The sequence below is a fragment of the Oryza brachyantha genome, chromosome 7 (assembly GCF_000231095.2).
Source record: "Oryza brachyantha chromosome 7, ObraRS2, whole genome shotgun sequence".
Classification (NCBI taxonomy): Eukaryota; Viridiplantae; Streptophyta; class Magnoliopsida; order Poales; family Poaceae; genus Oryza; species Oryza brachyantha.
The window spans coordinates 16800239-16827795 of record NC_023169.2 but is presented as its reverse complement, the minus strand read 5'-3'; the positions used below and the strand labels follow the sequence as shown (position 1 = coordinate 16827795).

The 27557-nt window shown below is 40.2% G+C and overlaps 3 protein-coding genes and 1 non-coding gene across 4 annotated transcripts; 2 read left to right on the top strand and 2 right to left on the bottom strand.

Moving 5' to 3' along the window:
* Nucleotides 1-52: 52 nt before the first annotated feature.
* On the bottom strand, nt 53-5667 carry LOC102722877 (probable glucomannan 4-beta-mannosyltransferase 7). The gene is made up of 10 exons (XM_006657932.3): nt 5404-5667; nt 4874-5256; nt 4600-4698; nt 2339-2591; nt 1725-1835; nt 1485-1621; nt 1285-1398; nt 1013-1212; nt 732-923; nt 53-631 (listed from the first exon to the last, which is right to left on the bottom strand). Exons 1-10 carry the CDS (start codon nt 5510-5512, stop codon nt 466-468), a joined length of 1764 nt encoding a protein of 587 aa, XP_006657995.3. The 5' UTR covers nt 5513-5667; the 3' UTR covers nt 53-465.
* Nucleotides 5668-8645: 2978 nt separating this feature from the next.
* Nucleotides 8646-10960, top strand: LOC102722595 (malate dehydrogenase, chloroplastic-like). The gene is made up of 2 exons (XM_006657931.3): nt 8646-8719; nt 9502-10960. The coding sequence occupies exon 2, from the start codon at nt 9512-9514 to the stop codon at nt 10715-10717; it is 1206 nt and encodes a 401-aa protein (XP_006657994.1). The 5' UTR covers nt 8646-8719; nt 9502-9511; the 3' UTR covers nt 10718-10960.
* A 1170-nt stretch (nt 10961-12130) lies between these two features.
* LOC102722314 (ribonuclease 1) lies at nt 12131-13205 on the bottom strand. The gene is made up of 2 exons (XM_006657930.2): nt 13119-13205; nt 12131-13019 (listed from the first exon to the last, which is right to left on the bottom strand). The coding sequence occupies exons 1-2, from the start codon at nt 13203-13205 to the stop codon at nt 12354-12356; spliced, it is 753 nt and encodes a 250-aa protein (XP_006657993.1). The 3' UTR covers nt 12131-12353.
* A 1563-nt stretch (nt 13206-14768) lies between these two features.
* Nucleotides 14769-14849, top strand: TRNAL-CAG. The gene has a single exon. It is a non-coding gene; the product is annotated as a tRNA-Leu (tRNA).
* The last annotated feature ends 12708 nt before the right edge of the window (nt 14850-27557 follow it).

Genomic DNA, 27557 nt, shown 5'->3' with positions numbered 1-27557 from the left:
CATGTTCGACAAAGAAACTTAGGCTTAAGTTTGCATCTCCATGTCGGTTTGGGCTAAATATTTGACCTGACCAGTACCCATGAGTATGGCTAGGTTTTAGCCATGTCTTGACCCCCCCAAAAAATAGTGCTAACTCCCATATTAGTCGGCATTAAAAGGGCAAAATAGATCATGAGACCATATTATGCGTACTCCGTACTAGAACAATGAGTTCAGTCGCCCAAGCAACAAGCCCACAAAAATCAACAAATTGTGTTTCGTGTTAACTAGCCTGGAGTACATGACAAATTGTGTTTGGTGTTAACTGTAGTCTGGAGTAAATGACAGATCACTGATGGCATTGGATTACAGCACATACGGACAAACTGGAACTGGTGTTAGAGCACAGATCTGAAACGTCGTCTGAAGAATTTGTATCCGGAAAAGAACTGCAACACAGCTTCATACAATAAAGTGTTGTCCTTGTCAATGGCAGCAGGCAAAATTGCCAGTGAAGTTGAACCCTAGAAGTAAAAATGCCAATCCTTGGAGATAGAGGTTAAAATAGTAGCTAGTTTTCCCATGGAAGATGAGGTTATACGACGCACAGAAGATGAGGAACACCGAAAATACAATCTCAGGAAAATTAATTCTGCAAGCAAAAGACAGAATCAATTAAAAAAATGTAACTCATACTGCATGTTTGTTTAAATCATGATATCGATATAGATAGCCTTGAATAGAGGTCATACCTATCTCTTAACCTCTTCCGGTTTTTTTGAAGTAAAGGAGCATCAGTGCCCTCAAAATTGCTCCCTACCTTCTTTGTCACAATCCACTGGTTAAACCCAGATAATTCCAGTAGGCCAGTCAGTGCAGCTCTCATGCGAAGCAAGGTCATCACACTCTCAAATAAAATCCAAAATGGCATTATGTGTAGATTTCTGAAGAGAGATTTAAGGACATTAACTTTTAGTTTATGGGGAAGGACATATGGGAACCATTGTTGGCACACAAACACTGTAGAACTGACCTTGGATTTCTTATAGCTGTGATAATCAGAAGCGCCATAGGAATGTAGGCAACACCCCAGATTGGTATGAATAGCTCTGGTATCATGACTGATATAGGGACTATGATGTTGTAAAGAATGCAGGCAACGGTAGGGGCTACAACTCTCCGCACCAAAAAGAAGCTATAGAGCATATAGAACTTCTTGAGGAGTGATACATCCTAATGGAACAACAACGGGGTGAATTTCAGATCTACTCTTGTATCTGTTACTGGTGTGAGAAGAGAAGCTACCTTGGCCACCAAAACATCCACTGCTATTTTCCTGAATAAGTTTGCACCACCGCAGGCCCACCGAAATTGCTGTCGACAGTAGGCTCCATAAGTGGATGGCAGTTCGCTCTTAACCTATGACATGTTAGCATAGCCAAATTATACCAGACTGTTTTACTTGTAAATACTTTGAACACTATTGTAGCGAAAGGTATGCTCACTCTGATATCCCCAACATAGATAAATTTCCAGCCCTTTAGGGATGCTCGAACTGCCAAGTCCATGTCTTCAACTGTAGTGCGGTCCTTCCAGCCTCCTGCCTCATTGATGGCTGCTGTGCGCCACACTCCAGCAGTTCCTTAAATAGACATGCCTTTAGAAGATTGTATTTTTGTAATACTACAAGTTATGGATTCATTTTGTTCCCTTTGTAATAATCCAAAAGTTATAGCAACATTTACCATTAAAGCTGAAGAAGGCAAAGGTTGCTGATCCAGCTTCCTGCTCAACCTTGAAGTGGTAATCAAAAAACATCTTCTGTACCCTTGTCAACAGGCTTGTGGTGTGATTCACTGCAAAATTCTGTCAATTAAGAATTGGATCGATCAGAGTAATAAAATGTTATCTTGTTTGATAAGTCAATATGCTAGCAGTATTTTGCATGTCAATTTTTTTCATGCCTATGAATGTGTAAGGAGATATTTTCTTCGTCAGCCAAAGACAGTTTTTAAGCAGGTTTTTGTGCAAAGTTTCTGAACAATGAGGTCTGAAGTGGAGAAAGTATTCCTCTGTGATAATGTACCATGATACAGAAGCATATAAGACCCAAAATATGATCCAATCATATGTGATAGTGCACCATGATATAGAGGCATATAAGACTCGAAATATTATCCACTCCTTTGTGATAATGTACAGTTTTTCTTTACTTAAGTGACAATGTACCATGACATAGAAGCACATGAGACCCAAGGCTATTCTTTGTTTCATCTTTCATGGCCTAATCAAAATTATGCATTTGTGATAGATATCTGGAAGAGTGATGCTACATAGCTCACAGGAATGGAGTCCTTACCGAAGGCCCACCGAGCTTGAACAAGGGCGACATTTGGGTTGTGCATGAGGAATGGAACAGTTCGGAGCAGGAAATCTGGTTCAGGCTGGAAATCGGCGTCAAATATGGCAATATATTCGCACTGCTTGGCATAGTCGCATTCCATTCCTTTCTTCAGGGCTCCTGCCTTAAACCCCTTGCGGCTGCTTCTTATGGCATACTTGATGTTTACACCTTTGCTTGTCCAACTCTCACATTCAAGCTCCACCAAATTCTGCAGGCAAAAGTAATCTGATCATCTTGGGATTACACGCCTACACTCATTAATGATGAATACAATATGGTAGATGATTGTGCACTTGTAATTGAAATGTAATGCCCCAAGGTTCAGTTTAGTTACACAAATGAATGAGAAGCTTCCCAAGCGACTGTTGTGTCAACTGACAACACGAGCGGATGCGCTGCAGTGTGGTGCCACCGTGTTTGCACACATCGTATTGTCATTGGACATCATAGGATAACCATGTTCAATGATTGGGTAGAAAGGTAGATACAGATCCGACAGCCGAGGGCTACCTGCTTAGGAGGTCACGTGTCTTGTTTCCCTTACTTATTTTTGTGAAAACAGTGTATATGTGCTCAAAGTGAATCATCATAAAATTCTGAAATAGCAAAGCGCTTTTGAACAGCGAAGATAATAACATAGGAAAAGCGTAAAATGTTGCAAATAAGTGCCACGTAGACGTCCTCTGCTAGCAGTTCAAGATATGAATTAACATGGCAAAGACCACTCCAATAGGAGAATAGTATGCCCAATCATTGAGTCATTTCATCAGATATATCATCCATGGGTATGCATAAACATTGGATAGTGGCTGCAAGCCAGGTGGGAAGGAAGCCAGAGAGGGTGCTCATGATACAGAGCAATGTCAGGACTAGGTAAATGAGCTCATGTAGTCATGTTAATATACTATAAGTTCATGCATCTCTCACCAGTAACACCAATGATAAACTCAATTGAATCCAGGATGCTGATCAACTGAGTTTAAAGTAACCAAATCATACCCCATGGTTTCTCTGTACCCAAATTATTGCGTTAACTTAATCCATGTGATGAAACTCATCACAAATATCTGGTTGGACGTTCAGATCAGGTGAATAGCAACTGAACTACACTAAATCTAAAAAGTTTTTTCTTCGTGTGCCATGTCCTAAATTCTCAGAGCAAGTCTCCTTTGCCGTTGAAAATTGGGCTGCAACTGTATGGCAGGAGAAAAAAAAAGAGAAAAGAAGTAGAACTATTGAATTTTCTCACTTCAGATACATATTCGTACTATTTTCTCTGAACATCAAATTATATTTGTGGTTCAGACAGGGGGTCCACTGTACCCATGTGATTGAAAGGTCCAGACTCTGAATGGCTTGTTCTCTTTCTCCATGCTCTTTGATTGCAGCCCTTTCGTACTTACTGCCCCGTCTTTTCGCTTTTGTTTACACTTATAAGCCAAAATTTAAATCTCTAGCCTTAAATTTAAAGTAGGTTGTTTTTTTTATTTTCGAGGAATAACAGAGAATTGGATTCCTATAAAAGCCATTCGGTTTGGATGAGTGAAATATAGAAAAAACAAAGATTCCTACATCTTGGAGAGAGAAAACAACGAAATTTCTATCCACTCAAACCTTTAGAAAAATTCCTACGGATTGATGTTGGTATGCATTCTTATTCCTATACTTTCCTGTTCCTATGCCTTAAAATTTCTCCAAACCGAATAGGGCATTAGTTTGGCTTTTTTAACGCTAAAAACATGTATATAAAAGTTTTATTTACAAATTATTTTTATTTGCAAATATATCATTTGGTTTTTTTCCTGGAAGAGCCAAACAATCACCCCCTTCATTTTCACATAATCATATGCCCAAGCCTCATCCCCCATAATAACAAAGAAGCTCACACAACATAACTAGCGATTAGTGAAGCGGTGATAGCGAAAAGGTTTTAGCAAGTGACAGTACTCCTTCAATCCTCATCTTCCATGTTCAATCCAACTATACCAACTAAAAAACTAAATGCCATGCCATGACAGCTACTCTTCAGTTCAAAATTTTGATCTAAATTGTTCTCTTCCCACCAACAAATGTCTAACTTCTTTGAGACGGAATTTAGGTAGGTACAGATAGGCTCTTCACTTTTAAAACAGAAAGTTCCAGCCACTAGCCAATCATGCAAGAATGGAACTACACACACTACTACAGTACCACTAGATATGTGGAGTTCAGTTTACCTTGATAAATGGATCGGTGGAATCATCGAGCACCTGGACAATTATCCTATCCTTTGGCCAGTTGAGCTCACATGCTGCTCCAATTGACAGCTTGTACACCTACACAGAGGCACACAGCCCATTCCTAACATGATGAGATAACATATAGTACCAAAGTATTTAATCTGGCAAGGAAACAAGAACAGGAAAAGGTAATCAAACAATATAGGAGGAGAGAATGATTAGTATTTTTCTTCCTTCTACAATCAATTTTTTTAGTAGAGTATCTTCTTACCTCCAGCTCATTGTACATGGGTATCTGGACCATGACCATGGGATATTCCCCGCTCCCCTTCTCCTCATCGGCGCCGGCGAGGGGCTCCCACTTGAACCTCCACTCCGGCCGCCACCCGATGGCCTTGACCCCGAGGCTGACCGCGCTGTTGTACGTGGCCTCCACCACCAGCATCACCGACATCACCATGCACACCCACACCGCCACCTGCAGCGTCGGCGCGATCACCCCGCCGCGCACCCGCACCCACAGCTCGTACGCCATCCCCAGCGACAGCACGCCCCCCGCCTCCTCCGCCGCGGCGGAGCGCCCGCCGACGCCGAACACCCCGATCAGCCACGGAATCACCCCGTCCCACTCGAACGCCCCCGCGCCGGCACCAACTACAGACACATCACAAGCAAACGCCGGAGAGATAGAGAGGGGCACCAACGAGGAGAGCGTCAGATCACGCGAGCTCCCGCGAGAGAGGGACGAGGGGGGTAAAAACAGAAAAAAAAAACTACGAGAAATGAGGGGAATGTATGTACCAGCGAAGGGGTGGGTGAAGTCGACGGCGCCGAGGGAGACCGCGGCGGCGAGGGCGGCGGCGGCGGCGAGCGCGAAGACGGCGGCGCCGCCGATTTCTCCCGCCTCCATGGATGGTGGTTGCAGTGCAGTGACGGAGGAGAAGGGAAGGGAGGGGACGACGGCGGGGGCGTGATGCCGATGGGGCCTTTTTGTTAAGTCTACACACCAACGTGTACCTGTTCTTTTGTTCTTTCAGTTTTTTTTTCTTTTATTTTTTTTGTTTGGTTGGCTCCACCTAATGGGGACAGCACATTTGGTTTAATGAAGTATTTATATTTGTACTTTGGGAGTATCCTTCTGTATCTGACCTTGATTTTGCACCCGCTGACCCACTAATAAAATTAAGTAAAGACAAATACGGGTAATTAAGCGACAACGTGTTGTATGTTTGTATCTATTTTTTTAAATCATCTGAGATGAAATATTGTGAGTAATGGAGTAATTTTTTTAATCCTGCTCCCTATCATACAACCGACGTCAATTCTTTTATTTGCTACTGTTATATGTTGATCTAAATAATTAATGAACTTCATATGTTCAATAATAAATTATATAGCCAAAGTCATAATGTTTAGCATAAAAAATGTTTATCAACATCTCTATATAAGGGTATCCACCGTCAATACCCATCACCGTCCAACGTTCGGTTTCAAACCCAAAGGACTTGATTCATAGTTCATAAAAAATACAAAAGGTACCATATCTGAAATCGACCTTCCTCCTTTTCCAAGGATCTTGAAGTCAACCTTAACTAAACTATATGTAGCATGTTCTAACCAACATCACTATTTTCTCTAAAGTAAAAGAAAATCTCCATTTCACATGCATTCCAGTCAGTCGTAGCCTCACAGCGAATCAATGTCTTCTGACTAACAGGGGCGTGGACATTTATGTGCGCCTAGCATTATGCTCTCACCGATCTTGCGACGCCATTGGCTGCATTTTTTTTTTTACTGCGTCGTGCGGTGAGCAGATCCGATCCAGTGGCGGAGATTGCGCACCGTGAGCATCTCCGTCATCTCGGGCTCACCCGCACACTGGCCTGGCAGCTTTGCTTGCTGCAATGTGCCACAGTGCCAGTATGATGTGCTTGGTTCGGATTGCACAGATTGCAGGGTCCAGAGTTAATACTTATTTGTTTTAAAACAAGTTTGTTTTATGACAATTATTTTACTTAAGTTTGTGAGATTAGTGGGGACAAATCATTGGATAGGGATAAAGTGTAACAGTCACATTAGGATTTGATGAATTGGAGAGTATTATACTATGTGGTTATTTAACTTTTGTAGTGATACGGACGAGATAAGTGAAAAATAAAGTTATTTTCGGATGGAGTGAGTAATATTTTATATACCGGTAATATACTTTGTATTAAGTTTGTAATGGACTCATGTAAGAGGAGCATGTTTTTAACAAACAAATAATTATTTTTTGGACTTTTGAGGACGATGTTGTGAAATACGGGGAGACGCGAACGGATATCTCTATTTTAGAGCTTATTTGGTTTGAAAAAAATAATCTATAGAAATATGAAAAGTGAAAGAATAGAAATACATGTGTATACCAATCCATTAGAATTTTCAAAATGTTGGAGTGGATGGAAATTATTGTACGTTTTCTCTCTATAACTTGGAAAAGTAAACTCTTCTTTGGTTTCCATATCAGTGTGTACCGTGTAGTTTTATTGATAACTTTTGGGCATTATTTTGGTGCAACGTTCTTCACAAAAAATTAATGTACCTTCAATCAAAACTGTCAATACTAGGTGAGCAGATGTGTATCATCAGCAGAGATTTTGGCTTGTAATAAATCAGCAGAACAAGATAGCAAGTAGTAGTAGGCTGAAGAAACAGGAACCCTACAACCATGATGGCCTGGCACGAAAGGAGAATGGCACGTTTTCTCTTATTATCCTTTTTATTGATGAACCACTCATAAACATGCCAATGATTGGAGCCAAGCGCAGCGATGATTGCAGGCACGAGTAAGATAGGAGTATTTTTAACTACTGGAAAATGCCATCAGGTTTTCGTGAAGAATGCCTGTCATTAGCAAGGTCTTTTCGCATTACTTTTACATATACAAGCCCAGATGCATCATGATTCATGCATGCTTAATTTCATAGTTAACTGGAAGTTGGAACACCTACGTACTGATATTGTATCTTGCTTGCATACTCAGCATGAGGTTTACCAAACCGACGAAATCATACTGACCAGAGTTCCGGAGCCAATATGAGACCAAAACAACTCAACTTTTCTGCCAAGTTAATAAAATCAACTGAATTTCATTTTTTTCCACAAAACTTAGATGAGATTTTTCATGAAAACCAAGAACATCGTTCACCCCTAGTTTCTCTCAAAAAAAAAATTGATGAACCCTGGTTGACACTCCTCTCGTCCACCCATTGTGAGCTCCAAACTCTGAATAGCTGTCACCACCGGAGGTGATAACCGATCCCATCTTATTAATTATTAGCAAAATAACTTTTCAGTGATGAAAATATAATCTAGCGATGAAACTTCTCAACGATTTTTTTTAAAAAAAACATGCTTGAAAATTAACTAAGATAAAACAACCCTACGATCAACTTTAAACTTAAGTTTAAATTATAAATTGTCTCTTATATGCTTATAGGTTGAAGGGTAAATGAGTTGTTTGGTTAACTTATGTTATTCCAACACGCGCGTGTGCATCGCTCATGTAGCGCACGCTAGCTTCGGGAGATTGCTGGGCCAAGCTTGTGTCGTGCACAAGGCTACAGCCCACGAGACCCATTGCGTTGATCCACCTAATTAAGCCCCAAAGAGTGGCTTTTGTTAGCATCCACTCGTTTAACATGAAAATTGAGATTAAAATTTCATCGTAATAAAAAATCTATCAAAATTTTTGGTATGTACGAGAAGTTATTGATACTAAAAAATCACGCAATAATCAATTCTCTTGTAAACAACTTCAACAAATTACTGCAAAATTATTTTTTAGAGAGAAAAAAAACTCTGGTCAATTTGTACTCATGAGAGAGCAGAGTAGGCATGTTAGGTGTTCTCCAAAAAAGCAATTGGTGCAACAATTTTTTCATCAGTAATGTCAGTAATCTGGAACCACATGCATATTTTGTTCTCATTAGAAATCTGTGGCTCTGGTGGGCTCTCTGATCAGAGAAATCCAACCAAAAGGTCCAAATAATTTGCACCTGTCAGGCTGTCAAGCAGGTAGCCAGCCAGACACTGGTCTTCCTCGCTTCCATCTCCACCGCTCGTGCTCGCTCGTCAGGTCATGCTCCTCTTCCTCCTCTTGATCTCCATCTACTTCCATCTTATCATCTAAAAACAGTTTAGTTCTATCTGTTCAATCTGCCTGTGGTTAGATCACAATTTGCAAGGATAGAACTAGAAGCAAAGATTACTGATTGCTTCATCTTTTTCCCAAATGAAATGAGATGCAGGGGTTCAGTCTTTTTTTCTCTCTCCTTATGTTCTTGTTGAAGAAACTGAGTTTCAATTCTGACATTTTGGTTCCTTTTTGTTTTCGCTACTGGCACTCTTGCAATCACAGTGTTGTTGCAGATGATGATGATGTGTGTGTCTCAGATTGGATTAACCCATAGTTCTTGTCGATGTGGTTTTTTCTTCCTCTTCACTTGGAATGATTACACATGGCCACACCAGTGCCTGTCACAGATGACCCGGCTATCATGTTGTCAACATTGTTAGCCAGATAATCTCGAGATAAAATATCTGATAATTCGGAGTTCTGCTCTTGTGGTGTACTAGCTGTCTACAAGGCAAGCTCAAGACTGTAAAATTCAGCATACAGTGCTGTGTTATCAATTTGTCATTTCTGTCGTGTTACTGTCTGAAAGGCAGTGCACTGGTATCAGAATCTCGTTTTGATTTTCACGTTCAAGCACTTAAATTTGAGCTGGAATGCATTGTGAAATTCTTTTTATGAAACTGGAATCTGTTCCCCTAATAACAGTTTAATATAGCACTGACAGTTTTCAGCTCTGAAACTGAAAGTCTGAATATCTGAACAATTCTGCATTACCTGTTCAGATTCTAGGAGATGGCGTCGGCTGCAATGTCTACTCTGAACCTGATCAGTTCGTCTCCTCTGAACAAGCAGCTCCGACATGGAGCTGGAGCCACCGTCGATGCAGACCACGTCAATGGCTTCAGCTCGGCAAGGCCAGCTCCACCGATGTGCTGCTCCTCCAGCTCTCGCTGGCAAGCGGTCAAGATGAGACCAAGACTGCGGCCATGGCGGCGCGCCGGAAGCCGGGTCGTCGCGCAGGCCGGCAGCTACAAGGTGGCCATCCTTGGCGCCGCCGGAGGGATCGGGCAGCCGCTCTCGCTCCTGATCAAGATGTCGCCGCTCGTGTCGGCGCTGCACCTGTACGACATTGCCAACGTCAATGGTGTCACTGCTGATCTTGGCCATTGCAACAGCCCCGCGAGGGTCGCTGGCTTCGCCGGGAAGGAGGAGCTCGCCGGCTGCCTGGATGGTGTGGACGTCGTCGTCATCCCCGCCGGCGTGCCGAGGAAGCCCGGCATGACGCGGGATGACCTGTTCGGCATCAACGCCGGCATCGTGAGGGAGCTCGTCGAGGCCGTGGCGGACCACGCGCCGGGGGCGCTCGTGCACGTGATCACCAACCCGGTGAACTCCACCGTCCCGATCGCCGCCGAGGTGCTGAAGCGGAAGGGCGTGTACGACCCGAGGAAGCTGTTCGGCGTCACGACGCTCGACGTCGTGCGCGCCAACACGTTCGTCGCGGAGAAGAAGGGCCTCCCGCTGGCCGACGTCGACGTCCCGGTCGTCGGCGGGCACGCGGCGGCCACCATCCTCCCTCTGCTGTCCAAGGCGAGGCCGAAGACATCGTTCACCGACGAGGAGGTCGAGGAGCTGACCGCCCGGATCCAGAACGCCGGCACGGAGGTGGTGGAGGCCAAGGCCGGGTCCGGGTCGGCCACGCTGTCGATGGCGTACGCGGCGGCGAGGTTCGTCGAGGCGTCGCTGCGCGGGCTCGACGGCGACGCCGACGTGTACGAGTGCGCGTACGTGCAGTGCCAGGCGGTGCCGGAGCTGCCGTTCTTCGCGTGCAGGGTGAGGCTCGGCAAGGACGGCGTCGAGGAGGTGGCGGCGGCGGAGCTGAGGGGGCTCACGGAGTTCGAGGCGCGCGCACTGGAGGCGCTGAAGCCGCAGCTCAGGGCGAGCATCGACAAGGGCGTCGCCTACGCGCAGCAGCTGCCGGCGGTGGCGACGGGATGAAGCCATCGCCGCCGTCGCTTTGCAGCCATTTCTCTTCTTTTCCAATGCAATTTTGTACGAGTAGTGACAACTGACAACACATGCGAATCATCGAGTTCATGCTGAATTTTGAAGTGACGGATTTTCTTTTTCCGATTTGGGCTGAGCTTGGTGGGAATTAAAGAATTTCATCTAAAACAGTTCGATTTTATACTGAATCCTAGGTTTTTCAGCATGTGAAATGAAAATAATAGGTTCAGGTTTGCCGTAACAAAAGATTTTATAATATTACACATTTGTAAGTTCTTTAAAAATTGTAATTATGAACTACTAGAGGTATTCTAGGGATGAATCTGAAAAAACTGGTATGATTCATTCCCAGCGTTTCTTACATTTAAGCACAGGGGTTGTATGTAGTTAAAGGTATACATGCCTTCATCGTTAAATGACTAATTTGCAAATAAAAAATAATTTGTTAATAAACTTTAATATATATATGTTCTTAATGATCTAAAATAAAGATTAGAAAATAAACTACGGCCAAAAAAATCAGCTCCAGATTTACATTGTAAAATTTAAATTTTGGCTTATAATCATAAGTATAAGCGAAAAGATAAAACTCACGCTATTGACTTTGAAAAGTCCAAAAATACTTATTTGTTTATTTATTTCTTGCAGGTGGGAATACAGACTGAATGAATTTAAAAGCCCACGAAATTATTTTGGATAACTACAGTTCTCGTTGCTCCGAAATACCTCGTTTTTCTATTTCAGTTACATTCACATTTGGATGGGATTACTAGATTATATATGGAATATTATATCACATAATCATCTATGTCATAAATTTGTTTTTTGAAAAAAAAATTCTAACCTATCTGGATGATATGCTGATCGGTTATTGCAAGTCGGACGCCGTAGAACAGCCAAAGCATGCAACTCACCAACGATTGGAGAGAGCACAAAAGGTAACAAATCGATGAAAAGTCAGAACCAACATAAAAAAAACGTGGACGCCGTTCGATCAATCGACTGGTCGTCGTCGTCAGACGTTCAGGTACGTGAAGACGATGGCACACGACTAAAACTTCATTTTTAGAGCTGTTTTCTAGCCCTTCTATTTTTCACTCATACTTATGCTTATAAGACATATTTAGAGCTGATTTTAAATTTATTTACCGAAGTTTTATTTTTTAATCTTGGATTTTCGATTACTAAGAATACATATTTTTAAATAAAAATTTTATGCACGTATTATTAGCGAAGCCAATGTTATAAAATAAACTTTGACGAAAAATTCCAAAATTAATTCTAAATTTAAGATTAAAAATTTTGGTTTATAAGTATAAGTAGAAAAAAAGATGAAGCGTGCAACTGCACCTATGAATCCAATTAATACTGACAGAACTGTTTGTGAATCGAATTCATCTCAACTGATAAAACTCCTGTTATTCAACTGAAGCAAATCTCTCAGGAATAATAATGCCAAGTGTAACGTAACGTACATGTGCAGGAATCCAACTGCACAAATCCTCGAACTTCGTGTACCTGAAACCACATACAACGCGACGACACAAACGCACGTAACGTCCATCGTCAGAGACCAGCCGGCCGGCCAAACTCCGGCGAGCTAGAACGAACGTCGCCGGCGAGCTAGCTAGAACGTGGGCAGCTTGACCCTGTCGCGGCACTTGCCCTGCATGGGGAGCTGGCAGTCGACGAGCTTCTTCGCGGAGCGGTCGACGCACTGGTACACCTGGAACAGCTGCGTCTCGCCGGACGCGTCGCGGTTGCACTCGAGGTTGGGCACCGCCCCCGTCGCGCCGGCGATGGCGTCGCGGATGCTGCTGAGGAAGTAGCTCTCGTTGTCGGACGGCACGACGCCGGCGTCGGCGAGGATGGCGGCGAGGCTGTGCCGCTTCTTGAGCTCCAGCGCCGCCGCGAAGTACTCGTGCTGGCCCATGCCGGAGCAGGTGCCGTGCTTCTTCCACTCGTAGCTCCAGAACTCCATGCTCCGGCCGCTCTTGCACGACAGCGTCGGCCAGTTCGCGTCGAGCTCCGCCACCAGGTCCTTGATCTCCCACGGCTTCAGCGGGTTGCGGTCGTCGCAGTTCTCCGGCCAGCACTTCTGCCGCCGCTCGACGGCGTCGACGGCCGCCGTGGTGCCGTCGACCACCATCGCCACGTCCTCGACGAGCTCGGGTCCGGCGGCGCGGCACTTGGCGTAGTTGGGCCATAGCCCGTGGATGCCGAACTCCGGCGCCGGCTTGCCGGTGTCTGGGAAGCAGCATCCCGTCTGCGTGTCGCAGAACGAGCCAGGCCACTGCAAAGCAATCGAACACATCCATGGTTACGAAAAATTCAGAGGACAGACATGCCCATGATCATGAGCTGATCGATCACGACGCCATTGATCGCCAACCTGCTGGACGAGGTAGAAGAAGTCGAAATCGGCGACGCCGGCGACGAGAGGGAGGAGGAGCGCGACGGCGATCACGGCGAGCTTCATCGTTGCCGCCAGTGCAAAATTTCCAACTCGTCGTCGTGCTGTTAGCATACACTTGCAATTAGTCAGCTACTTATACAATGCAAGCTAGTACGTACCTGAATTAACAATTGCTAGGTTCGTGCAGCACGCATATTACAATGGTATCCCGGAATATGCCGTATAGATCGATCAGTTTAATTAACTAACTCGTATAAACAAACTTGCAAACTCATTATTGAAAAACATGTGCACTGTATAGGACTCAGATTAAACAGATCAGGTTAATTAACTCGTATAAATAAACTTGTAAACTTATATTATTAGAAACTTGTATATTGGACATGTCCATTGCAGTATAGGACTCCAGATTAATAAGCATGCACATTGTATATGGAAACGAAGAACAAGTAAACGGCCCAATCCTGATCCAAACTGTTGAGAAAGCATCGCTGTCATGTGCTCTCAGATTCAGGAAATTTGTAGTGTTCTTGGGCATGTGTTCATATGTCGTTGATCGATTCCCTCTGCAGTTAACTGCAAGTTGGATGACGAATTAGCAGAACGAGCAGACGACGCAACATGTACAAGAAGGGGATAGGAACAGATTGTCTTTTGAGAGTCAGACACAGGTTGTTAAGTCTGACGCCACGTATTTTCGCTTCTGCTTACGCTTATATATAAACTTTTAAATATTTAATCTTAAATTTAGAATTGATTTAGTGTTTTTCACCCTTGTTTATTTTTTAGTTTTGGCTTTTAGATTGTTAAGAGCTTATGTACAAAAATTTATTTATAAATTATTTTTTGTTTATAAATTAATATGCTAAACAATCACCCCCTAATGCAGCTTGCATCATGGGATTAATCGTTCGTCTGTTCTGACCAGGCAAGAGGCAAGGACGTGATCCATACTAAATCTTAAACACATTATTATTGGCAATTGGTTGAGATAAGATTTCATTATTTGCACGTAGTTTCGAAGTGGCTTCAATGATAAGCTAGGTCAGGTCCACTGCAGCCACATTGCTCACTCATTTAGGAGTATTACCTAGCTAGCTAGAACATGTTTAGCATTGATGAGTCTTAAACAAAAACATGCCATGGTGTGCTTTGTCGATGTTGTTGCGAAGATGGTATATTTCTCACTTTGAGAGGGGGAGATCATGATGCCATAACAAGATCAGTATTGGGTTTTTTGGGGAGTAAGGCCGTGTTAGGTAGAGGCATCAGTAAGTTATCTTGCCTAGCACGAAAAACATAATAATAGATTAATACATGATTAATATTATTAATTATTAAAAAAATATAAAATAAATTAATATGATTTTTAAAACAACTTTTCTATAGAACTTTTTTGCAAAAAATACACTGTTTAATAGTTCGAGAAAAAGTGTGCGCGCGAAAAGCGAGAGTGTTAAGTTAACTTGGAGAGTTGAACCAACGCGGCCTAAGTAACTCATTGACCTCATTCACATGTACATTAGCACATACACGAATGTTATCTCCTGCAAAGTACTGTTATTAATTCGACAATGACCAAGAGACAAGGAGTCAAGTTGTAAAGGTAGGAACAATGAACAAAAAGTCAAGATGGCCGAGTTGGTCTAAGGCGCCAGTTTCAGGTACTGGTCCGAAAGGGCATGGGTTCGAATCCCATTCTTGACATCAAATTGTTTTGCTGTTATCACCAGTAAATCACAGCGAAATCTTGAACTGTTATTCTGGAGTGATTAGGTATGTCTTTTCGATAAATGATGATGATCTAGCAAAAGTAATGCTGGAGTTATCATAGATCATGTTATGAAATATGTGACCGTCCCGTCTTTTTTATATAGGAATATCGATATCAATTTAATTTTATATGGATATTCATCAAGATTTAATTGAGTTTTAATATTATACAATAGAAGTAGGTAGAGATGACAGATAGTCTTTTATAGTAGTAAAGATGCTGCCACACTTTCTTCAATTCTAGCTTTAATTTGCTCCGACTATTATCTTTGACCTATCGTTGCTGCTGCTGCTGCTAGGTTAGGTTTATCTCTTCCAACATTATCAGAGTCCTCCACAAATAGAAACTCGTGGTAGAAACTGTCCTTGAAGACGAATTGAATCATTGTCATCCTTGGTTAAGAAAAGTTGTGACGAAAATTTTTCTTCGGTTGATGGCCTGATATCTTACGTAGATGGGCCAGGATTAGGCCCATTTAGTGAGGCCTAGTGAGTTCACATTCTCAGTCCATCTGCTGCTGCATGGGCTGTGATTTGATCCGGCCTACGTTAAATAGAAAATTACTGGGGACAAAGCATGTGAACCTCACACCATTTACCATTTCTCTTCCGTTTCATGCATATTGTAAGAAGAAAGATCGATCTTTCGACAACTTTGATTGTATGACACATCTCGGATAGACACTTTGCACCATAACATTTACTAGTATTTATAACACTTACCAAAAACAATACTTTAGTATTATGGCGATTTAGCTTCAATTTAATCGTCAATCGATACACACGCATCCCGGGAATCTCCCTCCTGTGATCCTATCCATGGCCAATAACATAAAAGACTAGTTTATCAAATTGCCCCACACGCTAGCACACAAGGATTAATTTACCATATCTAATTTTACACACCAATTATTTTAAGTGGATAGTTAAATCAATCTATCATTTATATTGGTATTATATTTTTTGATAATGAAAATTATTCCAGTATTTGCTTTAAACAAGTTATAACCAATTATCGTAGGGTGATTGTTTCGTTTTTTAATGGAAAAACAAACGATATATTTACAAATGAAAAATAATTTATGGGTAAAAATTATATATGTGCATTCCTAGCGATCTAAATGCCAATGCTGAAATATAATATTAGGTAAAAAAACTCAAAATTAACTCTATATTTAAGGTTAGAGTTTTAAATTTTAACTTATAAATATATGCAGAAGCGAAAAAACCATATCTACTAGAGGATACTGTCGGTTGTACTTGTACCGTAAAAGTTGAATAGCTTTTAGGACGTCGAGAGGCAGCTGACCACAGTGTTCTCTACTCCCTCTAATTCCATCAAATATGGTTATGCATGAAAGATCTCTTCATGCAGATTAGAAGAACTTCTTAAACCTTAAAATGTTATAGCATTGGCCTAATGCCAGGTCTTCAATTTTAATCCATAGCAGGAGCTTACAACTCTGCAGCTTGTTGTTCAGATGACAATTCCCTATCGCTATCAGAACAAGCAAGGAGAGAGGTGCCAAAGGTCCACAGAGATCTTAGTACTACATACCGATTGCTTTCCATGTAATTAGGCCTGTTTTGTCATTAAATGATCCAGCAAAGCAGCAACAGTAGTGCCAGAGCTACTATCATGCTAACTACCACTTAGGATGTGCTGCCACATTTTCTTCAGTTCCAGCTTCTGTTCCTACTACATTATCCTTAACCTGTTGCTGATGCTAGGTTAGGTTAGGTTAGGTATATCTCTTCTCACATTATCACCAGGGTCCTTTTCAAGTGATTCTCCTGGTGTTCCAGACGATGAGTTGAACCAAGTCATTCAGAGTTGGTTCATTCCTGACTGTAACAGCTCTGAAATAACAGGTCCTGAATGCGGGAACGATGAGACAGTGAGTTCATCCTGTAGGAGAACAGACTTTGATTTGCTCTTCCTTGCGATCTAACAACATTCCATCTGAACAGATAACTGTTAAGCTTGTCAATTGCCTGTTTTCACACAGCAAAACTTGCTTATCTGACTAATTTCTTGCAGCATTCATGGCATTGCTACTTGCTAGTACGTTCGCTGTTCAACCTCACCAAACCATGGCTGCTGACCTTGGTTTATGTTGCTGTAATTATAGCTGTACTCTGGCGAAATCGTACACTTGTTTGATAATCTAGTGCCTGCTTGTATGACTGTATATCCATTAACTGAATCAGTTTGTCAGTCAATTCTTGGAGCCGTATCAAGTTGCTGGCCCAATAAAAACCTCAAGGCACTGCTGTCACTAACTAACTTGCTGGGCCTGCAACCTCTGAAACCAGATTCAGAACTGTTTGGATCGATCGATCGATGGAATAATTCCACCTAAGAGGAGTGCCTGAGTTGCCTTCCAGCCATTAATTAGTGCTCAATTTATTATAGCGATTAGGAAAATGAATGGAACAATGTGCTGTATCGATCATACATTCTTAAATAGAGCTGACACTGGTAGATGACTTCGTTAAGAGTTTGACAGTTTGGTTCTTCCCTTTCGCTGATTCCATATCTCTGAATTGAATGCTTGTACTGGTCGATGCAAAAATTGTCTATCAACATCTGTTCTTCAGAATCATGGGTGCAGATTTCTGACTAGTTTTCTGAAATGATTTCCCTCTGAATTTCGAGTTCAAATTGAAACAATCTGAAACAGGCACAGTTTGTTCCAATAATGTCAAGTGAGGCATCATTTATCATCCACAAAGCCGATAATCTTTAAATTCAGGCAGAGAAAAAGAAGGCCATCATTTATCAAATGATCAAATCGATTGACTTGATGAGCGACAAATTCTCATCTTGACTCTCTCTTTCAGTGCATTTAAGCTCCTGCCAACCCAGTGTTAGAAGTTTTGGCGCCACTTGTGCCCTAGTGGGCTCAGGTGCTACTGTCCGCTCCTGTAGTCGAGGAGGCTCATCTCCGTCTCAGCTCTAAACTCTGAAGAGCAACTTGTTCTTCTTCTCTGTACCACACACTCACACTAGCTTAAGTAATCGAGATTTGCTCTGATCTAACAAAAAGTATCTTAAGATATCGGTATCTCAAGGTACCAAATTATTTCTTATTATTGGATCTAGCTGAGTAGGATGTGCACTGTTAGATCTAACGATCAGAAATGATTTGGTACCGATATGTCGAGATATTTTTTGTTACTTTTTGTTAGTCTGAAACAAATATAAGTACTCAGTACTCACTCCAATGTCCAGATACATAGCAAGAAAAATATTTATATTTTAAAATAATGGAATAGCTAAACTTAACAACTGACATCTACGTTAGTTCCTCCTCCGTTCTATAATATAAGATGCTTGATTTTACCTAGATTCATTTATGGATCAATAATTATGTTATGTTCAAATTTATTGACATCCATGTGGATATAGAGAGTGACATGGCATCTTATACCATAAAACAAAAAGGTAATACGATTATATAAACCTAGAGTCCAAATACAATGAACTACTGCAAAGTGAACGAAAGACAAAAATATCAGAATATCAAGCGTGATTTCTTGGACCACCCAGGAGTCTGAAAAACGCTCCAGAAAACCCCATTTTTGGTATCTTTTTTTCGTTGGGTATTTCTTCTTAGGACACACAGAAACTGTAGACAGAGACAAGTAGAGCGTACGAACATTGACATTTTGCCACTCTCTAGAAGCATCGTCTGATCTGTCCAAAGGCCTCGCAAGGTTTGACTTGCTCTGGTGCAATTTATTGTCGCCGCGATGCCCACCATGCTCGCGCGGGATGGGCCGGGGGCCCGTTTCGAGGAGTGATTACCGCGTGGGCCCCCATGTCATAGGGCGTTAGGCCCCAGCCCAAGCCCAGCCATGGGAGCCACGTCCATGTCAGAGCAAAAATTTTTTTTAAAAAAATAGAAACAGCGAGAGAAAAACCTCCGGCTTGGCTTGACAATGGCGGAGGAATCAGCCAGCCGGGAGACGCGTCGTCATGGCACGGCCCCGACCACGACGTGCCTCCCCTGCCCCGGTGGCGGCGACGGCGACGGCAGTGACGACGGACGCAAGTGTGGTGCGGCGGTGCGCCCATCCGGCCCATGGCATTGGCCGGGCTAACGTGCAAAAATATTTGAGTAGTTTTGCCGACCTCAATCTCTCGGTGCTACTAAAGTGAACATATGGGTATCTTCGTACTTCAAGATTAAGATTGATTTATACTGTGCATATCTGTAAAAATATTGTAACCACAACCGCGGTAATAAAAGTGTGTAAATGTAACCCGGTGTTAATTAAGATAATAATGTGTCCAGACGAAAAGGTTATCTGCAAAAATAACGCGAATTTGTCCGAGTGCTCGTCACTTGGTTGTGCGTCGCCGCCTGTGGGAGCGAAGGAAGCTAGGCTCGAACATTTCAGGGCCACAGGCTTCCAAAAGAACGGGACATGCGTGCATGGATGGCCTAGGTATCTCCCAGTGACGTTGCTGCTTGAAAATGAACAAAAGAAAAGGTCATGCTATTATGTTTTGTGCCAAATAAATAGGAGGCGACTTACACATGAGCAGTTATGCCCTAGCATCACTGCATGCGTCATGAATAAGCATGGTTATTACCTCCGGCCATCTTGTAGTTGTATGTTCTTTTTTTTCCTTCCTATTTGTTTTTCCCTTCTATCTTAGCATGGTATATTTGTAAACAGAAATAATTTGTAATAAAAAAATTATATATGATTGTTACCGATTTAAAAATAGGCTTTAGTAAAAAACCTTAAAATCAACTTTAAATTTAAGATTAAAAAATTAAAATTTAAATATATATATATATATATAAACGCAAGCGAAAAAATTCGGTGTGCTTTTCTTCTCTTATCTAGCTTTGTGCACCGCTATGGACCCTGCTCTCTCGATGCTTCTTCTCGCCGAGTATTTTTATGGTGGTCACTTTGATGTATGGTCCCTTAAAAAGATGTATGATGGCCTCCAATATTTTGGTGTTTTTAAGAAACTATTCCTATTATTAGCAATAGAGATGATCCAATAATCTAGCATTTCTATAACAAGATTCATTTCCATTACCATGCATTTAATTTAGTCATCTGTGCTCTTAAATAACCATCACAAATCATCAAATAGTCTTTCAGTATTCCCATCTCGGTTATTACAAACACAACCTACGTTTCATCGAATAGGAAAAGATTAAGATTAAGATTAATAGATATCACCATAAAATTAAACAGTTTTCTCTCTATTAATCATACTTTTACAATGTAAAGAGTTGCCTAAGATTCAAGCAAAGAACTACCTACAATCGTTTCAAAACTATATTCAATTTTTCAAAATTAGCTGCTCTTAAGGGGAAACCTAACCCCAAGCATCCTCTAAATTTCATAGCCCACGGCAGGGATAACTAGTGGTCATCATCCACCGTCGAACCATGCTTTGAGATCCGTGCTAGTGACAGCTGCATAGCACACAAGTGAGATCCCCGTTGAAACAGTCAACGGACGGATACGATGTACCAGGCCGACAACACTTCGAATCGTCAAAAGTTAATCTGTCAACAACCGTGGCTGACTAATTTTGACCATTCCGTTCTGCACTCAGTAGCATCAAACCATCAAAACCCAATCAATCTCTCTTGATCTTATTTGAAAATAAAAATAATTTATAAATAAAATTTTTTATATATGTATCCTTAGCGATCTAAAAGATAAGACTAAAATATTAACTACATAAAAATCGATACTAAATTTAATATTAAATTTAGTAAATTTTAGCTCATAGGTATAAACACAAAAGCGAAAAGCCATGGCGCATGATCGTACAGCAGCAAGGACGGCTCAGAATTCATGGCATTCTGTTGGACTATTAACGTCAGACGAGACCATCACCTTGACTTAAGTTGAATTCCAGTCAGTCCCTTATCTGTAACCCTATCAGAGCTAGCTGCCGTTGGTTAATCGCCATCAGATTAGGTCATCACATCCGGTTCCGAAAATTGTAATTAATTCGACCGATCGATCGCCGTGAGAACCCTAGATCACTAGATTTCCATTGTTTCGGCGGCTTTTGGTTTTTCTTTTTCTCTTCTCGATTTCTGGCTTTCAGAAATCTGTCTGAACATGGACAGAGTTTTAATTACCCTAGTTACTGTGTCTCAACGGTATGCATAACTGTAAATAGTTTTAAAAAAAGCATAACAAAATTTATCAAATTTTTATTTATAGTCTTTTTAATTTGGTGGATTATGGGGTCATTCTTACAGTTGTCCTAGCTTGATGGTAACCATCTCTAAGGGAAATCAGTAGACTATGTCGTTTAGATATTGACCTTAATTACTTGGAATTAATTTGGAGTGTGATTAATATATGGACCTTAATTAATTTTCTTTGTTTGGTACACACACGGTTTAGATATTTTCCTTAGGGTTGATTAATGAGTGAAGTTATATTAAGCACAAATCGATCACTTGTTTTTATATTGAACAGTTCAATTTGGATGGTCTGTACCATCCATCCATTCTTTTTATTTGGTTATACTTAATTTTCTTCTCTTAATGCAATGACAGACATATATAGCTAGGTTGAACAGTGCAGAGAACTGTACAATGAAAATCTTGGCTCAGATTGAATTAAGCGCGTGTCTAATTTCGGCACTCTTCCATTTTTCATGGAGTTCTATTTACATATATGGCTCATTGGCTCTATGGTGGTGTTTTAAATAGCTGAAATTATAGTATTGAAGTATTATCCAATTTTTGTTATAGTTATATAAACGCATGACAAATGTAGTAAAAATATATTGCTTTAAAAAGGCATCAGGAGAACTTTTTATATATTTTTCTACAAAATACACTGTTTATGAGTTTGGATTTATGCCTACGAGAATCTAAAAACTGTTATTAGAAACAGATCTGTAGCCGCTAATATTAATGTTGCTAGTACTGAAAAATAGAACAAGTAGAATAACAAACTGTAATATATCTGTAAGAGTTATCTCTATGTATGCACCAAGACATATGTATTAACGCATAAGTTAGAGAAATGGATATTAGAAAATACTGAAGCTAACTTTATAGATAATCTATATAATAACTCTAATATAAATTTATAGCTAACTTGGCCTTATTATCCACTGCTTGTTAAGTTATTCCTAACATAAATATCAGTGACCGGAGAAGTACTATTATTTCCATTTTCTTTTGTATTATGGTGGTTAGGAAATTAAACATAACATAAGATCGACAGTACTAGTAGTATACACATATGGCTAAGATTTTCCGAGAGGTTAATTAATGTACGATGCTATATTGAAACTAATCGTCGCTTGCCGTGCCTTCACCGACTGCTTATACTTGTAAACAAAATTTAAATTTTTAACCTTAAATTTAGAGTTAATTTTAGGGTTTTTTCACTATAGTTTATTTCTAGCCTAGGCTTTTTAGATTGCTAAAATACGTATATAAAATTTTTATTTTTAAATTATTTTTTGTTTGTTTACAGATATGCTAATTGGTTTTTTTTCATAAAAAAATTAAGACAAACGATCACCCCGGCCGTTAGTTATTCATAATTTTCATCTGTCAATGCAATGACTGACATGCTAGCTAGCTGTATTAAACAGGTTCGGAGAGTACTAAAAAACCATGTGTCTATGATGTTACATTTTTCTAGCTGCTTTTTTACCCGGTTTCATTTTCATGGAGTACTTAGGTACTGCCTATAGAAAATAACACACCAATAGAAGACATCCAATGGACTGATTGATCGATCTGAAAACCTAGGCAGTGTCAAATATCGTGTCATCGTCTTGGTTTCAAAAAAAAAATAATTGCTTTCAAAAAAATGTGTCATAGTCCTAGCTATTATATACCATCTCCTTTTCATAATGTAAGATGTTTGACTTTTTTAGTTGTAACGTTTGACTATTCGCTTATTTAAAAATTTATTATAAATATAAAAAATGGCAAGTCGTGATTAAAGTTCTTTTGATAATAAAGTAAGTCACAAGCAAAATAAATAATAATTTTATAATTTTTTGAATAAGACAAATGATTATATATTGCTAATAAAAGTTAAGCATATTATATTATGAAACGAAGGAACTATCCATCAGATCTCGACCTTTCTTTCAATGGCCGATATGAACATTCCAGCCAATGGCCCTCGATCTCCAGCTTCTTTCAGTACGGCTTCAGTTGTAAATATTATGGGACCAAACCAAACTAAGGTATTGTTTAGTTCCTAAAATTTTTTTTCAAAAACATCACATCAAATTTTTGGACACCTAAATAAAGCATTAAATATATTAAAAAAAACTAATTGAACAGTTACGGAAGAAATCTTGAGACGAATCTTTTGAGCCTAATTAGTCCATGATTAGCCATAAGTGCTATAGTAACCAACCTGTGCTAATGATGGATTAATTAGGCTCAAAAGATTCGTCTCGCGGTTTCCAGGCTAGCCGTGAAATTCGTTTTTTTATTCATGTCTAAAAACCCTTTTCGACATCCAGTCAAACATTTGACGTGACATTTCTTCCAAAAATTTTCTCAATCTAAACAACACCTAAAAAGCACGGATCGACCAAAACAACACACAACATAAGCACGCACGTTTTCTTGATTTTGTTTCAGAATTAAGATGGCCAACGTCATGTTCATTTGTTCAGAAAAAAGGCATCTGAATCGATGCGCCAACCACTCTGCTGTCTCCTTGCATATGCATGCTACTGATATAAACGTTATTTGAAAAAAAGATTATCACTATTTTAGAAAACAAACTTAACTAATAGCGAGCACGTACGTAATATTAAATATTACTCCCTCGGTTCCAAAATAAGCACAACTCTCTATTTCAAATTTAAACTATAGACGCACGTTGGGACATAGGTAATATTATGTAAGATTTACTTTGGAAAAAATGGAGCAATTTCCATATACCAATAATAGGGGGTAATCGTTTGGATTTTTATTGAAAAAGCCAAATAACATATTTACAATTAGAAATAATTTAGGAACAATATTTTTATAGATGTATTCTTATTGATCTAAAAACCAATAAAAAAATAAACTATGATAAAGACCCCTAAAACCAACTTTAAATATAAAATTAAAAATTTAATTTTTCGACTTATAAACATAAGCAGAAACGAAAGGAGCAAGTGATAATATAATACAGCGGAGAAGCTGAACACAGCTGATCCTACTGGCATTAACAACAGTAGTACTGGATCGAAGGAGTCGATCGAGCAATGTTGTTTTCTATTAAATCCATGGATAGATCACCAGCAACTAAAGAACAAAGACAGATCATAGCCGGCCGTGTGTACCGAAGAGCGAAGAGATCATGCATATATAAATACTACTGCCTCTATTTCATATTATAAAATTTTTTTAGCCCAGTGATTACAAAGGCCTTAGTAGCACTTGAGGTCGTGTTCGACTCTTTTTTTTCATGATTCTAACGGCTTTATGCTTTCAGTGGGTGACAACGTGTCTGTCGTCAGCGAGGCAACCATGTTGTCTTCGTTATTCTGTTATTCTCTTTAGAGGTGCTCATAAGGTTAGGGCTAGATTTGTGTGCGCGCGTTCTGCGTTGTACAAAGTCTTATACCGTAAAACGGAGAGAGCTGCTGCTACCACACTCACACGCATATAAATGCAGTGTCCTGGTGCTACTGCAGCACAGGCGCGTGGTGCACTGTTGAGCTCGATCGCTACTACTCATCCTCCTTCCTGGATGGATCATCGTCCATCCATGGCTCGTTTCGCGGAATCTGCAGGCGTTTTTTAGCAGCAGCAGCTAGCCCCAGTTGATCAATAGATGGATGCATGCATGGATAGGATGGCAAATGCAGTGCAAGTAAAAGCTGAGTTATATATTTTGGTCAGATCATTTCCTGGCTTTTACAAACGCCACTTTAAACTACTAAACAATGTATTTATTTACAACATAAATTTATATCTATGTATTAATCTCACATTTGTGTAATAGATTTTTAAATTTATAACAACTAATTTTATTGCTTATATTATTAACAGCTATAAAAATCTGATAATCCTTATTTTTTTAATCTTTCGTTAAAAAAAATACAAGCCAAAGTGCACAGATCTGCACATTGATTGCCACGGGATGAGGATGACGACCAAGTCTCGCTTAGCAGTTACGGCCATGCCGCACGGGGCAGGAGAGGGGTCTGATGCATGCATGTACACTGCCAGAAGCAATGCCTCTTGCCAAGCAATGGGCTCCTACCATCTCATGCATGGACTCATGGTGTCGATCTGCTTGCAGCTGGTTAGGGGAGGTGAACGCGGACGGCATTTTGTTGTTCACAAATTGATGTGTTTTTTTATACCAGAGTTATCTCCGTTTCACATTCTAAATCTTTATGTATCATATAAATACAAATAAATCTACTACTGGATGTGACATATTAGAAAACATAGAACTTATGTTTTGGAACTGAGTAAATATTCATTAATTAATAAATAGATGAATCCAGATAGAGAAAAACATCTTATCTTATAATATAAAACGAATAAAGTAGTATTTAGAACCTTTTGAAAACACTGTCATATTTTTTATAAGTTTGCTCAAGCTCAAATGGATTTAACTTAGAATAAATTTGAGTTGACTTACTTGTTCCATACATCACTTCTCACTCAAAATTCTTTTAATTGTATCCTCACGTACCCTCGCTCACTCGTATTAATTTCTCATTTATCAAAAGACACCATAGTTTTTTATCTCAATCTTAATCTCTACTGAATAATATAGAAATAATTATATTTTAAGATGAATGTAGCATACTACAGAGGGAGCACTGGAATTAAGTTGTGGAATTGAATTTTAGCATAGGGGAGATAGGGGCTCAAGCCCTCACTATCCCGCTAAGACCATAAAAGTTCCCACTAAGTCATCTCTAAAATTTTGTATTAAAGATAACTTAGAAAAAGAACTAAAGTACTATCTAATTCATTTAGACCTCTGTAATATTATTTGCTGGATAAGGCCGAACGATCATCCTGCGACACCCAAACGAGAGCTTTCCCTCAATAGACGACAACGCTGGTAGGTATACACACATTCATGGAAAAAGAAAAAAGAAAATATCATCTGCAATACCCCAAGATAACGATTTCTCATAGACAACATGCAGTCCCAAGAGGCCAAGAGCAAGCACAAGCGGCTCCTCCCATGGACAGCAGCTGGGGTCTCGTACTACTCCTGTCCCGTGGACACTGTGTGTTGACTTTGGTGTCACTCTCTTTACTCCACTGGGTTGACCTTCTAGACAACCCAGCACATGTGCCTCTGCCCTTGTGCTACTGCTATCTAGCTAGCTACCTACACCTACTTACATGCAAAATCTCGTTAGCTAGGTCATCCCTCATGACTGCTGATCATCGGTCGTCGTCTTCGTATGTTTGCATTCAGCAGCAGTAGATATATACTACTACTATATACGTATGGATGAGTATACATGTGTACTGCAAACTTTGGCGCTGCATTCATGGAGGGGCAATTGCAGCATGCAGCTAGCTGGGTGGAGATATCCATGGCGATTAAAGTACCAAGGCGAGAGGGTAGAGTAAAAGGGGGAGACGGCCATTACTCATATCTGCATGCTGCTGCTCTAGCTACTACCACTTTATTCATATCTCCTGCATGCGTCGCCTACCTAGCTCTCTCTCCCTTCGCTGCTGCTTCCTCTGATTCTGGCTCTGCCTCTCTTTGTTTCACAGGATAGGTAGGGTTTGCACAGGCTAAAAGCTCTCTTTTATTGCACCCGGAGTGCGTGACGTCGTCGAGGCCAAGGGCCAAACCTTTTTTTTCCACGGAAAATGCTATATGGTTTTTTCTTCACTATCTTATCTTGGTACCATCAAACATAATATCGCGGAGAACAGAAGTAAAATATAACGATGTTTATGTGTCATAAAATCTAAAAAAAATACTTTATCATATAAAAATCATCGTACGTATAGCAGCTATGAGCTTTCTGTAACCATACGGTGTGCATATATATGATATGGCTGGCTGGTCTATGATGACCGTCAGAAAATTGAGAGTCCAAACGGACGGCGATCGAGGAGTTCTAGCTGTTCTTCACAACAGGTACGGTGAAAGAACACAAGACAAAAAACAGCGAGAGAGAGATCATCAGCAGCAGTGAAACGTCAGCCAGCCGCAATCGGTGACGGGAGATATATATATATATATATATATATATATATATATATATATATATATATATATATATATATATATATATATATATATATATATATATATATATATATATATATATATATATATATCACCATGTGGTGTGGTTATTCAGAACATTTCGGATAGATATGCAAACGAATCAATGCAGGGAAAGCAGATCGACAGAGACAAAACTGCTTAGCGAAGAGATGGAAAATGATCACGAGTTTTGTCGCATGCACTTGGTTAATTTCCTCTTGCCTTTATTTTTTGTTACAAACGGAGCACATAATTAACTGCGTGAATGAAGGGAATGATCATTTATCCTGGCGTTAACTCATTTTATTGTGAATGGCCAAATTTTCTCTTACCTTATTTTTTAAGAAAATAGTGTCCAATTAGATATATGCAGTTTTACGGTGTCATTTTTTTTCCCAA